General features: G+C 40.7%; 1 protein-coding gene across 7 annotated transcripts in view; it reads right to left on the bottom strand.

Moving 5' to 3' along the window:
* The window catches only part of LOC106523924 (ELKS/RAB6-interacting/CAST family member 2), a 160583-nt gene extending 146559 nt beyond the window's left edge, over positions 1 to 14024 (bottom strand). For 5 of the 7 annotated variants that reach the window (XR_001310953.1, XM_014017504.1, XM_014017531.1 and 2 more), the window contains exons 1-5: positions 13921 to 14024; positions 10944 to 12077; positions 7756 to 7779; positions 6887 to 7630; positions 390 to 434 (exon numbers count right to left, since the gene is read on the bottom strand). Coding sequence is in view for 6 of the 7 variants with exons in the window: in XM_014017504.1 (XP_013872958.1) it covers positions 390 to 434; positions 6887 to 7630; positions 7756 to 7779; positions 10944 to 11807 (1677 nt within the window). In the remaining variant the exon portion in view is untranslated. The remainder of the gene's footprint in view (positions 1 to 389; positions 435 to 6886; positions 7631 to 7755; positions 7780 to 10943; positions 12078 to 13920) is intronic. The other 2 variants (XM_014017516.1, XM_014017539.1) reach the window with 1 other exon arrangement.
* Between the last annotated feature and the right edge of the window lie 658 nt (positions 14025 to 14682).

Below are 14682 nucleotides of genomic sequence, written 5' to 3'. Positions count from 1 at the left end.
CACACACACACACACACACACACACACACACACACACACACACACACACACACACACACACCGAGAGAGAGAGATGGCTGTCTGAGATGCAGATTTTTAAAGGCTATCCCAAAGAATTTTTGCAAACTAAGTCATGTTTTCAACAAATCATTGCCACCTGGAGGAGAGCAAAAAGGACCAACAAACAAACAAATAATTATCTAAATTAACATGGGGGGGGGGGGGGCATAATAAAAGAAAAACCTCCAATCCACAAAAGCGCAATGCACTGTTCATGCCATAGTTGTGCTCCAACCCAGATGAAACAAAGAATGTAAAACTAATAAGTCAAAACAGTAGCYTATGATGAGTTAACAGAAAGATCAAGACATGAGCACTCAGTACAGTACCTGCCAGATAACATCAGGGTCAAAACAGAACGTGGGGGTCGTGTTCTGCAAAAAGAAAGCAGAAGTTTGCACCCCTTACAAAATGCAGCGACACAAGCTGAGAAAAACATCAGATACTTCATGCACAAAACGCAATGAATACAAAGAATGTTCTCATCGACATTGAGCAATAAAAACACAGGGGGTTATTGTAAACTGTGCAGGGCCAAATCATGTTTCTGTTTCTGTTTTACTCCTCCCMTAAGAAATGTTAAATCCATCACATAGTTCTGATCTGTTTGTTTATTTATTTTTTTAAATAACTAATTAATTCAGCCAGATGTTAGGCCACTTTTATCCTTTTAACACTGTAGGGCATATTTACTTGAGATGTGCAGTTTGTTATAGGGAAATCGCAAAATATATGCAAAAAACAACTTTGGTTTTGCTGTAAAGATGCCACTTGTAGAACAAGCACTCGCTGAATGTACACATGTGTGTGTGTAGGGGCGAATGGTGGTGGGGGGGATTACACGCAGACACGTGTGGAGTCAACTGCATTTTTCACAGCAGTAACGGCTTCAAAGGGTTGAGATGAGAGTGAAAGCTTCCATATGTGACATTTACAACAAATTGAATAAGTGCTCAACTCTGCACGGGCCAATAATGGACTTTACTTGGGGCGTGACTGGCATGCAGATGGTACGTCACAGAAAGACAATGTTCGTTCAGTTGCTTATGCGTGTACATTCGTTTTGCGTTGAACTTCCTGCTGCTGTTAAAGTGACAGCTGTGCTTCTCAATAAATAACAGCCTGCACGGTGAAGCTGGAGCTAAATTAAAGCAGACAGAAAGCAACAGGAGAAACACTTGATACTGCTGAAAAAATATTAACAGAACAGCACACTGTAATCTGAAGTGCAGTGATAACCAGACCTACAGTAGAAAGACTTGTAAAATATTAACCATCTGAAATCCATTCTTAGTCCTACCTTCATATCAATGACTGTTTGCAGAGCTCTGGTCTTAGCTGGTTCAGTCTGGAGCTGGTTTCGGCGATGGAGCTCCGGAGGAGGGACCCGGTAAAAATAAGCCTGGCGGCTCATCATCTTTAGTGCTTTCTAACACCCACAGCTGAATAAATCTCCCTGGCTTCTCTTTTTTCACTCCATTGTTTTTAAGTTTCCTAAAAGAACTCTAATGCAATCCACAACTGTATATCGAGAAACAATGAATAAAATGTCCTGTCCTAAATAGGGTTTTCTTTTTCTTTTCTAAAAACAGGCACTCGCGTCTCTTTTCTCTGCTTTCTATTATTTTGTCTCCGTTCACAAGCAGGTAACAAGACACATTCAGCTTTAGCTTGTGCCAGTCTGCCTCGATCACTCTTCCAGCTAGAATCTTTCGATTTCTTATCTCCCACTTCTTTTCACTGTCTCTCTTACAGATGTCTCTGGCATGCCAAAGCTTCTCCTTAGCAACGCCGGCACATGCGCTAAGCTTTTTCTATTAAATAATTAATGGTAGCTCTGACCCACAGCAATGCCTACACAAAAGAAAGAGCACAATCAAGCCAAATGCAAACACACACACACACACAAAACACACAACCGATTCTGGCACGTAGAAAGTTTTTTTTTCTTTTTTGTAAAATGGCCCATTGCTTTTCTGTTTTTATCTAATTAATCATCAATGTAGAGGTTGGACTTCAGACTGTGTCACCAGAATTCCACTATTCATGTGTCGTGAACTGTGAATATCTGCTGCTGTAACAATTCTTACATTTCTCTGAAGGTATAAGTTAAAGATTGTAGATAATGTGGCGAAACAAAAAGTACAAAGATGTGTTCATTTCGGAATGTATTCAAATGCCAATCTACCAGGAGAATAAGAGCAAGGTTCTTTTAAATAGGGTTATGTGTACACCAACGCAGTCAAAAATATTCACAGCCAGGCACCACCCAGAACAACCACAGCTCCAGTGCGGCACCTCGGGACCTCAGTCCTGCAGAGAATTGTTTTTTTCCAATCGGTTTGTCTTTACTAAAAACCAAAGTCTCAAAACTAAATAAAAACATTAAAAGCAACAGGTAATGGAACATCCACACGAAGATTTTTTTTTTACAGATGATACAAAAGCAACCCCATTTCACAGTGGGAGGGCAAAGTGAAGAGTGTTTGTTACAGCTCCAAGAAAAAAAAAAAAGAGAGAGAGCTTTGTTCAGAAAAGAGCTGAAAATAAAACACACATGCAAAATCAAATTAAAAAGAATCTCAGGAAAGCCGAAAATGAAAATAAATGCTGACATTCCTGAAACTAACAAAGTTCAACAAACTAAATAGCATAAAAATCCTGTACAAACCTACAAGAGGGTCAAAAACATTATGTGGTTTTTCACTTCTTTTTTTTTTTGACTGTGCAACTCATTTGAAATGAGAGGAGACAGGGACATTATCCTCTTGTTCATGTCAGCTGTGGATAAGGAAGGATTACTGCTGTCAGAATGCAGTAATGGGAATGCCTCCTACAGATTGGCATTCCCATTACTGCAACAGAACTAATCTTCTCCTGACCAAATGTGTATCAATGTGCCACTGTGAGTGGGGTTTGACCACCTCGTGCCTGTTTGTCCTTTTGTGGCCTGCGCTGATGCTCCTTTTTTTTCTGTCCCTTTGAAAAAGTCTGTTTATGAACTCTTTATCAACAGCAGCAATTCTTAAAACTGTTGTGTCTCTCAGCAGGGGGAAATTAAGTCATGCAAGAGAGCACGTCATCAAAGACTGTCTTCTCTGCTCCACATGTGTCAGGACTGAGCATATGGAATGAATAGGGTCAAATATAACTCTAAAGCAATAGGTCCAGCCATTCTGGCTGAAGGATACGATCAAAAGGTTCACTTCCAGYCTCGAGGCTGTGGTATTGTGTGCACCATACACAAACAAGACTCAGCAGTGTTACATACCCTGGGTTTGGTAGTAGATTAGGAAGAGAAACAAAAAATAGCCAACTTGTGTAAAATTCAAGGATTGCACATTACTTGTTAAAATCAATAATTTTATAACTAAAATAAACTGTAAAAGTGAAACAAATGAGAAGTGTAAAACAAGCTTGAATAAAGCAAATTGAAGAGAGGCGAAAGGAGCCATGAATACGTGAAGATTATCCCCATGCCTCTAAGAAACAAGCAAAAGAAAACCAGAAAGGAGCAGTGTAACGAGACAAACTTGCACCCGGTGACCTGACGAGCTCGAGAAAAGGATGAACGCACTCGCAATTAGAAAAAAGGAAACAGGTCCGAGATACACACACAGACACGTGAAAATGCACAAACAGCTCAGAGGCTATAACAAGTAATTAACAAGACAAATGGAAAACCAAAGCAAATCAAAGCCTTCCAGAGAACCAACAGACATGGAGAGATTGGAGGCGTGTGATGTTTTGATAAACTTTAACGTACAAACATTTTGGAGGATCAAAACGTTCTTTAAATAGTTTGTAAAAGGTACCCAAGAGGAGCTTCTTCAATTAAGACTAAAAGTAGTTAATCATAAAAGAAAATATATAATCTACAGGAACATGAGCGGAGGAAAAAGTATTGCTTGATATGAAATTTCATTTTCAACTATCTTGCAGTAAAAAGTTATATATTTATAAAAACAAARCTACATTTCTGAAGTTTTATCAATGTTTAAAAGAAAGAGCAGATAGTGAGGAGGCTGCCAAAACAACCAGGAGGTGGTCTAAAGCCAGGAAGCCCAGAAGTACTCATTCTTACGTTAACATCAAAATAATATAGCATTACTGATCCTAACTCTTTTTGGAACCCTACAGACCATATGACAACATTGCTKGTATTAAATACAAGAATATATAAATGCTACTAACATAGACATCTTATTGTATGAAAGTGTGTGTGTTCTGATGTGTGCATGTGTGTGTTTAGGCCCTTGGTCAGGGCTGGGCAGGAACAGTCCAGTGGTGCGCAGCTGTTATTATTGGGTCTACAGGGACCTGGTGGCTGGGGAGAGTCAATTAGGCCCAGATTTATGCCTCACAGCAGGTATGTGTGTGTTTGTGTGTCCAATCACATAAGTTAGGTTCACCATGCAGGATTGCCTCAGCTGCCAAACTCTAACAGAACAACACCGCTTTGTGGTCACTTTTGGTACTGCAAACACTTGTGTTCCAAGTAAACARTAAAGTTGAGAATGTATGCATATATACACACTCTTGTGTGGTTTCCACACTATTCCTTTTTTACCTGATGCTGATTATTCAAGCGTACCCATTCGAACAGCAAAAGGCTGACGAGGATGCACTGATGTTGCTCTGTAGATCTATGCACCAACGAAAAGCTAACAACCGACAAAGCTGGACACAAGCAAGAATGCACCACTGGACACCCTCATCCCCTGACAAAACACATCAGCAGGTGAAGAAGTGATGGAGTGGGCTCTGCAATCATACATTCTGCACATCCACAGACCGTACATAAAYACAAGCAGCAGCTTCTAGTGAGTTCACATCTGTTCATCTGTTAAACCTGAAGGCCACAACAGAGGGGGTAAAGACAGAAAAATCTGTGGATTTTCACACATCTCATATCTTAAGCTGTGCTTACATCAAAAAATGACCTAAACACATATTTAGGATTAGCACCCAGACTTCATGTCAACTTTCACCCATGTTATAGAACAAATGCAAGACATGGGAAACTGAAAACAGACGTATTTATGAAAACAAGCTGGCTCATTTAAAAGACAGCAAAGGATGCAGTAATGAAAAGCAGTCAGGCTGGTTTTCATTGGAACTAATCTGAAAACTAAATGAAGTACCCCCCCTAACAGAGGCAATTGCTGCACAAAACTATTTCGGCCTTGCATTCACCATGACGTGCAAGTGTAACACATAAACAAAAGGAAGAGGCCTACACCAGAGTTAGGGTCGTAGAGCATAGAAATTCTTCAAACAAACCAGCCTTTTAAAGGATTCGATATCGACCRCAAATGTCTGAAATGCTCACGAACCACTTTGAGGTTTTGAAAGAAGTAAATGTTTTCATTTCTAAAATCKGAATTCCAAAGTGTCAGACATAGCTAAAATGTGTATAATTTAAATGTTCTCTTTTACATACATCTGTAAAAGATGCCATCACCCACCTCACAGGAGAGACCAGAGGGAAACTAGAAAAAAAGGTGGAGGGGGGGGTGAAAGAACAACATTCCCCTCTCTTTTCAATCAGGGAGGTCAGAGGGTTTTTACTCATTAATCATACATTAATATTCAGATAAACACGGCTTGTTTTTCTTTTTTCTTTTTTTTTTTTTTAGGAAAATAGAACCCCTCTCTCATTTCTCCCTCTCCCTCAGACAGACCTCTCACACCTCCTGCCCCTCCTCCAAAGCCCGCGAGCTCGTGTTAAGCTGTCAAATGATTAAAAATAGCATGCGTGAACAGGTACTCACCTCTTACACAYAGTTTTGTCCCCACGCATGACACACAGACACTCATGCCTACATTAGCACGAGCTAAAGCAAACCAATTTCCCTTTGACAGAAGCACTTTGGTGACCAAACRCCCTGCATGGGTGGATATCCCATCAGCCGGTGGCAATTCCTGAAAGGGAGTTTTCTCATGTGAAACGCTAARCCGAAGATGCGGGCGCATGCTCACGAACAGATACTTCTTTTGAGCTAACCCAGAGAGGGAGACGCTCGCAGGGACATTATGACATGAACGATATCAGGGAACGCACACACAAATATAGAGGTAGGGAAATTAAAGGCTAAGAAGATTTAGAAGTTAAAAATAGATAAGGCAGGAGTGGGGAGCTACAGAGCAGCCTGCCCTCACAGCAGAGGATGCACCTGGGGCTGTGGCACCACCCTCTGCACAAATAGCCTCGGACAAAAACAGCTTAAAAACAACATTAAATAAATMGAGCCTACCGTGTATCATCGCTTTTTTGATAGGTTGCAACACGATCCCGGATTTTTTCATATCCATCTCATTTCACTGCTGAACATGCCACATGTAGTAAGATGCAGAATGCAAACGGCCAAGTGGCAAAGGATCAACAGCTATGTGAGCACGTGGAACACACACACACACACACACCATCAGAGTGAGATTGTACAACTGCATTGCTGAACACGAGCTTAGTGTTAGCTCTCAGTATGTTAATCTGGCTCATTGATAAGGCCTGCTGAGCTGCTTTCTACTCCAGCTCTCTACATAATACAGACAGAAAACAGGTGCACACAAAGACATGCACAGCCAAATGTTTGCACTCATAATCTTATCAAAGAATAACATAACAGAAGCAAATGGGGAAAAATAATTGCGTCTAATTTACAAACCGATAATACTCTATTGAAATCACAAGCTGTATTGTTTAACTTACATTTCTGTATGCTAGTATTAATTTCTAAATAAGAAGTTGTCTGGATTTATTTTAATAATCATAAAAAGTATAATTTAGTTAAATAAAACAATAAAAACAAGAAGAAATACACACCTCTTTCAAATGCAAGTTCTCCAGCTGCGTTTCGGCCTCCTGTGCTGCCATGGTTATTATCCCCGTTCGCTGTCCCCGGCCCCACTGTCCCTGACCTTGACCCTGAAGCATCTCCAGCAGCCTCTGGATGCTCTCGTCCCGAGCCCCCAGAGTCTGCTTCTGAGAGTCGATTCGAATCTCCATGTCCTCCATGGTCTTCCTCAGCTGGGAGAGCTCCTTGGCTTGCCGCTCGTGGGCCGACTGCAGCCTGAAGAAGTTCTCCTCTGATGGATCCAAGGGAGGAGGGGAGGAAAAGCCATCACACCCGGGCACCTGACAGGGGCTGCAGGGCCGAAGGGAGCCAGAACCGGGCCCCACTGCTGGACTTTGACTGGGACTGTGGAGCGGCTGGTTTGGACTGTTCCTCTGACCGGGCTGGAGGGTGCTGGCTGGGCTCAGTCTCTGCGTGGCTACTGCAGAGTTACAGCCGTACCCAGGGCTGTGGATGATGATGTCAGCTTCTTGATGCCTTGGGTTGTAGGTGTTGGACGGGCTAGCTTTGGGGCTGTTCTTTGGTGCAGGACTGTGCAGGTTTATGAGACTGTACCTGGGGCTGTGTTCAGGGCTCAGTCCTCCTCTGAACTCCTGATCCACATGGTGTTCTCGATAGGAGTTCCCCTGGTGCCGCTGTTGACGCAGGCGACTGTTCATCTCTCTGTGAGCTTTAAGCTCTTCCTGTAGCTCCTGAACTGTTAATGGAAGTTGCTATAACGACAATAAAATTTTATTCAGTCATCAAACGAAAYGTTCACTTGTGCCAAAACTGAACACAGGTGAAAATCAATTTCCAAGTATGTGCAAAATATTTGTGGTATGACATAAAAACAGACCTTGTTTCTTCTGATGTCTTCTGACTGCAGCAGAAAGATGTGATGAAGGAAACAGACAAATGTAAAGCCTCTGAGTCTCAAACCATGGTGTGAATTTGTGAAGCTGTTGGATGATGGTTACACAGTTTGGCCAGAAGAGGGCTGAAATCTCTTGGAAAACAACGGGAGGACATTGAAGGTGATGTAAGGGAAMGAAAAATGGGTTTGTATACAGCGGGAAGAACTTTAGGCAGCACAAATTGAGATATAGTTCATGTAATGAATTGTTTCCAGTTTCAGCATTTGCATACATTAAAAGTTAAATGAATATTTATAAAATACTAAAATGCCTATTATTATTATTTTTCTGACTAGCTTGTTGCAACTTTTCCATAAAATTTGYAGAATGGAACAAAGAATCACTTGTTTAAAACCTGATCAGTCTTTTGAGTTTTTTAGAAGGGGTTCTAATCATTAAATTTGTTCTTTTGCTCTTTTTTTTTCAAATAAGTCAAAAATTTTGTCAATTCCTTTGTTTTTTGTCTTCATAACTTTTATTCTGTTGTGGACTTTTTAAAAATGTGTTTATAATCATGGTTTTCATCTTTCCTCTTATTGGGGTTTGAACAAAGCTAACAGCAYATGAGCACAACTGAGGCTCTCTGCTTAAGGCAAAATATACTGGTAATAGTTTTACTACTAAGAACTGACTCACACAGTTAGAAAACAAAGGCAACTTATAAAATCATTACATTGATTTATACAGCTTCCTACGTTTGTGACTCCACAGCCTCAAGGTAGCAATAAATCAAATCGATGCTCCCACCTGATGCAGTTTCTCCCTCCCCTTTACTGTCAGAGTTGGTTYAGCCATTGACTTTAGCTTTCATTTATCTCCTAACAGAATTAAAAGGAGTTTGAAAGGAGAAACAAGGGCATCAACAGATATAAGACAAAAGATGCTGGAAAGCAACACAGACAAATGTGTGGAATTCACTTAATTTTCTTTTTTTTTTCAGGGAGACAAACAAGCATGAAACGAATGTAAACAATGAACCTAGTATTTCTTAAGAAACAACATGCTGCCAATAAAACCATAAATGATATGTTCAACGTAAAATCTAATGCATCTGATGCAAATTCAAATGATGAGAAAGTTCTGTGAAGTTAAATAGAATAAAACACAATATCACAACGACTGGTTTGTGTTGTCCACATACACAAAACATTCAGTGTGCTGCATCAAAACTTTAATACATAATAAATAAATATTAATTAAAGTTGTTTAATGAACAAGTAGTTCAAACTGACACTGAGAAGTGACTAAGCTGATGGGTTTTTATGTTAAAGTCTACTGATTGAAAAATCCTTATTTTACAATGAAACAAAAATACAGAAATGTTAGCAAAGTTACAGGAAAAGCCTAATTGTTTTTAGGTTAGCCATATATTAAGCATGATTTCATTTGGTCCATATATAAAAAGTTCAACTGCATAAGCCCAATGTGAATGAACACAGTGTATCTCGATGACAACATAAAAAAAGGATGGGAAAGGGGGAACTGAAACACATTTGCATTTACCTTAAAGGCCATGTCAAAAAATAAATAAATAAACTAAAGCTAAGTTTGTTTTGTTTCACTTCTGTGAAGACATTATTTTATTATTATTTTTTTTTTTCAGATAAAATGATTTCTCTGTTCATGTCCGGAGGGTGTGGAGTTCCAAGGACACCGAGTTGAAATGTAGGACAGAGGCGAGGGAGCACACAGATAATCGATGCAACATCCAGCACTGAATATTAAGTTAGAGTGGGAGGACAATCCTCCACTCTGACACATGTACAACTCAGACACGTAACATGAACACACACACATTATCACAATAGGCAAAACCCACAAACACACCAAACAAGCAGATGGTCGGGGGGGAGGGGACACTCCGATGTCTGCAGCTGAGAGAGAAGGTGACATTCCTTATGCTAATGAACAAGTTCTCCTGTCAGGCTGAACTTGTTCTTATAGTGATGGAAAAAAGGAAAACATAAAAAATGACATTGTGTGCAAGATAGCAAGTTAGTAGAGGTGACCACTCTGGATTTTTCTTTTTGAGACTGCAATGTATACATTGTGTGATATAGTAATGATTAACGTTGAGGAAAATATGTGGTAGGAGTTTAATGAGTTGCTAATCAATACTGCAAACTACTGGAGCTGAACATGTACATGTATTTGTGAAATAGTTAAATATACAAGAAACCTAACAGATTGTGTGAAATAAAATGCAAGGAAATGACCCAAGGACAAACAAGCAAAGAGAAAACTTATAGATTAAGGATTTTGTAATATTTCTGTAAAGGTGTACTTCTTGTTAGTGATAAAGAAAGCATTTCTTTAGTTTCTAATTAAACTTCTTTTGTTCTTTCAAACTCATGTTTTTTTATTTTTTATTTTTTTCATTTTAAAAAGAAGAATTTGTGTATACTAATGTGTCACGCACGTGTCACAGTGTCCTCACACTTAGTGACGATGTGAAGTGAAAAAAAAAGAAAATCTATAAATACAAACGCAGAGGAGGCTGCTTGGTTACAACAGGAGAAAGTAGAAATGATTAAAGTTGTGTGAGCTGTTGTGAAACAGCAACGCAAGTTTCTGAGCAGTGTTCTTAATTTTCTGAAATATTTCCAGATATTCAGTTCCTTTAAAGTAGGTTTCAATTCATTTCCATTAGAGAGACACAAACACGCTGGGAAGAACAACGCTCTGTAAAAACAGAGAAACAGAAGGCTAACAGGATAAAAAAAAGGGAAAAATAAGCAAAGGGCAAAAACTACAGACATCAGGCAGTGGGTGAGGCACACAGATGGATAACACCTCAGACTGAGTGGGACAGATTCCATGGAGCGATGGCACAAGACAGGCTGGTCACCGTTCCTTCGGGAGAAGCTGTGAGTTTATTTAAAAGGTGCCAAACACCTCGGTGGATGTCATTAGCGTGTTGCCATGGAAAGATGGTGAGCCTGGTAAACACTGTCACAACTGAACTGCACATAAACTTTCAATGTAACCTTGAAGATGAGCACAAACTGTATGACGAGAGAGAGAGAGGTATGATGATCAGAGGAGATGGCTTACGGGTGTTTTTCACAGTATAACTTACACAGTTTGAAACAGCTAAAGTCATACTGAGAGTGTCTGACAGGTGTCTCACCTGTGTGTCTTCTTGGTTCAGCCTGTACTGGTCTTTCACAACCAAGGGTCTCACGCCATCTTCTCGTCGGCTCCCCTTATCCCTCTTTACGTCCGGGTTCCAGAAATCAACGCTGTTCATTCCATGACTYGTCTTTCTRTCCCTCCCTCCTTCCAGTTCTCTCCGGAGGCTGTCGTTCTCCCGCTGCAAGTCCCTGAGCTGAGCCTGGAGGTCGTAGGTGGAAACCTCTGCCTGCCTGGCCAACTCTGACGTCTGTGCGCACCTTCCAGATTGTCGTCGCAAACTTGACGTCCCTCCAGTAATTACGGCRTGGTTTCCGCAAGTGTCCAACGGGTGATGAGTCGCGGAGGATGTGATGTTTGGGCTGCTACCCGTGGTTGTTGTGCGGCCGGTGTAGGAGGAGCGGCTGGTACTCCGGCCTAATGTCAAGCTGCCTTTGGGGTATCCACCGGTGGGTTCCAAGGACTCTTGTTCACTGGGATACATAGTGCCAGAAGTGGCATAAGCAGCGCTTAAAGACTGGATGTTCTCCATGGACAGGGTTTTRCCACCTGGAGCTGTTGCCGAACCACGATTTGAGCCTTTATCTGCTGCTGTGCCAGCTTTGAGTTTTGAACCGGGCTTCGACACTGACCCTTGAGCTCCAGCCAGCTTAGACGCTGGTGCAGGCACACCCCCTGACACACAGCCAGGCTCAAGTCCTGAGCGGCATCCTGGTGTTGAGCTCACGGCCTGTTTGCCTTTCCCTTGTTTAGCAGACCTTGAGAAGCGTGAATGAGATGTGCTTCCCTCATTGTGCCCGCTACTCTTAGCAACAGCAGACAGCTTACTGTGCGAGGGCTTGGCTCTTATGTTAATTGGCATTGTTATATGGCAAAATAGAACAGCTGAAAACAAGCTGGTATTAGGAATATTTTCATACCCCTTTTTGGAAYTAGAATRACKTATTACAATTATTAKAGGCCACTATTTGGCCTTAGTTTTCACCTGACCATCTYTAGATGTGTAGGACATAAAGATTGGACATACTTAAACCTTTTTGAAGAAATTATTTGTTACTTATGGCAATTGGRCTCCTAAAGACACAGGCCAGGTGTGATGTGATTTCGGCTACACGGCAGGTCGGGATGGATTCTAGAAAAAAAAAACAGGAAAAAAAATATTGAGAGACATAGCCAAAGGGAATTCAAATAGTAAAATAGATAATAGACAAAAAAATAAAACAGATTGCAGATAATTGTTACTTTTGTGCTTGAAATGTGACAATTAATTTAAAAAATTTCAAGAAAATTCTTTTTTTTTCAGTCAAACATGGAAACAATTGAAGGAATGAAATTTAGGTTGTCTACTCTAGTGAAGAACACTACATACGTACTTCTGCTGTGGTACTTGGTGATGCCCTCTCATCATTAAAGTGCCTGTGACATCAAATCGTTTGCCATAAATATGAATGTTTWTTGATAACATATTCCAAAAAAATAATTCCATGCCACTGAGAGGAACAGTTGTTGAGATATTTGCATTTAAAGTAACAGGAAGGGATGACAAAGTGGAAAGTCTGAAGATGGGCACTTCAATGATGGGTTGTAAGAGTACCAAAGTACAGGAACACAACATCAATCCAAGCAACCAGGCTACATCAAAACATAACAAGCCACTCTCCACATTACTGAACAAATTAAGAAGGATATGGACCGGTACGACCCTGTCAGTACCACAGACAGCGCTGATGTAACTCTTGAAAAATGTGTGAACTTTAATGACTGCTGAGGTCTGAAGGAAAAGCCAACTTGGTGCATTTTACTAGTGCCTCAGGAGACYGCAAAAGGAATTGGAGAAGCGGTTTTCATTAACTGCCATCCCTCAGGGGCAATTACAAAATTACAATCAGACTTTGCTCGAACGTGGGTATCCCTCAGGGTTCAACTGGAAATGGAGGACAAAAATAGGCACTTAGAATTTAGGCTAAATCCTAGAGCCCCAAAACTGTGTCCGAAATGTAATGGATCAAAAATAAGCAATTCAAAATTATTTCATATTTAGAAGTAAAAAGGGTATTTGTTGAATTTGATATGATAAAAACATTCAGTTTTAAAATGCTTTTTTTAAAAAGATCATTTGGAAACTAAAAACATTATAATGACCCAGTCCATCAGTTATTGGGGACTTCGGTCTATAAAGCAGAGGCAAATCCAAATCATAATCCCTCCTCTAATCTGAGAGGATTGGGTGCTGGGAGTCACTGAACAGCATGCAACTGAGAGATTGGTTCAGCCTGCTTGTCAGTCAGAACCTAGCTGTCAATCCATTATTGTTTGACACAATAAATGTAGTCTTTGATGAAAGACATAAAACAAAAAAACGCATCAATAATTTTATTAGACTTAAGAGATTGCAGCATTTAGTTATTAGCCTAAATTAGGCCTATAATTAGTATGAGATTATTAAAAATCAAAAGACAAAAGGCACTGTCTACATTAATCACACTAAAATGGATGTGTGTTGAGACAAGTTCATAGTATYCTCGTGCCAAACAATAAAACGTGGACATAGATTTTTTTTWAWWARRAAARGWYSRMSRMMAWKRAAAAAAAAACTGTCAGCCTCCCTTTAAAATTAGTCTAGTTTTCAGTTGACAGCCAGCTGTTGCTGAGGAGAGAAAAGTGGACACACCGTCCCAAACCTCAGCTTTTTATCCAGCTGGTCTGCTCGTGAAGTTCAACACACTTTTTCAGCTCCATGAAGGACAGGGGAAGCTCGCAGGACACGGTGCTCTSGGACAGCCTACTACGACCACGGCGGCATGAAGGATTAGTTTCCTGCTCATATATGCGCACGGCTACATGAGTTCCAGCCCGTACCTTACATAATAATTAATCTGCCACGCAAAACTGACCGCACTACTTCCGCGTGTTTCCAAAAAAAAAAAAAAAGATGTGGTCGCATCGCCCGCTCAAAGTCCAGGCGCGCAGCTCACCGTGAAGCTCCAGCTCACCGGGCAGGCGCCTCTCCATCACCGTCCGTCCCCGGTGCGGGCAGGCGGGCTCCACCATGAGCTCATCCGCTCAGCTGTGTGACCTGCCCTATCATCATCCGGCCCGCGTGAGCGCGCTGAACCCAGTTGGCGCGTGCGACACCAAGAGCTGCCGAGGYGGGGCAGCGCGCGACCATCAAACATCAGTTTTCCTTACAGAMGCTTCAGGTAGACAAGCACGTGCTTAACTGAGGAACTGAGCAATTAATTCCTGACACTTTGTAAAATYAGGCATCAAATTTAGTCATAGAGTTTGTTAAAGGTTAACCACAAATTTTATATTAACTCCACTACAGTGGCGGTTCTATGGGGTGGCAGGTGCCCCTGTAAGAAAAATAAGATGTTTTGCCTCCTTATTTGTACACTATAGTTTTRCAACATGCATGTGCAGTGCTAAAAGCAATTTGCATCTGTCCATCTCACCGATTTTGTATTCACACACGTACTGGTTTGGAGTTTTTATAATGGACTGGAAATTTCAGAGTGGTGGTGAATAGTTTCAGGACCTCCTAATCATTAACTGACTACATGTAAAACACAACTTGAGTCAGTCCTGGGAGTTTTCAGGACTCCAACAAAATGATTTATCTAAAGAGCACTTAATTCAAGTGAATTGATAAATTATYTAAATAAAATTAGATCTAAATGTTATTTTTTCTGCAATAATAACCCTCCTGCACCACCTTTGCTAAAGTAAGAAAAAAA

Source organism: Austrofundulus limnaeus, unplaced genomic scaffold (genome assembly GCF_001266775.1).
Source record: "Austrofundulus limnaeus strain Quisiro unplaced genomic scaffold, Austrofundulus_limnaeus-1.0 Scaffold3, whole genome shotgun sequence".
In the NCBI taxonomy this organism is placed as follows: Eukaryota; Metazoa; Chordata; class Actinopteri; order Cyprinodontiformes; family Rivulidae; genus Austrofundulus; species Austrofundulus limnaeus.
The sequence above is the reverse complement of the archived record's forward strand: the minus strand, read 5'-3'. Positions and strand labels throughout refer to the sequence as shown.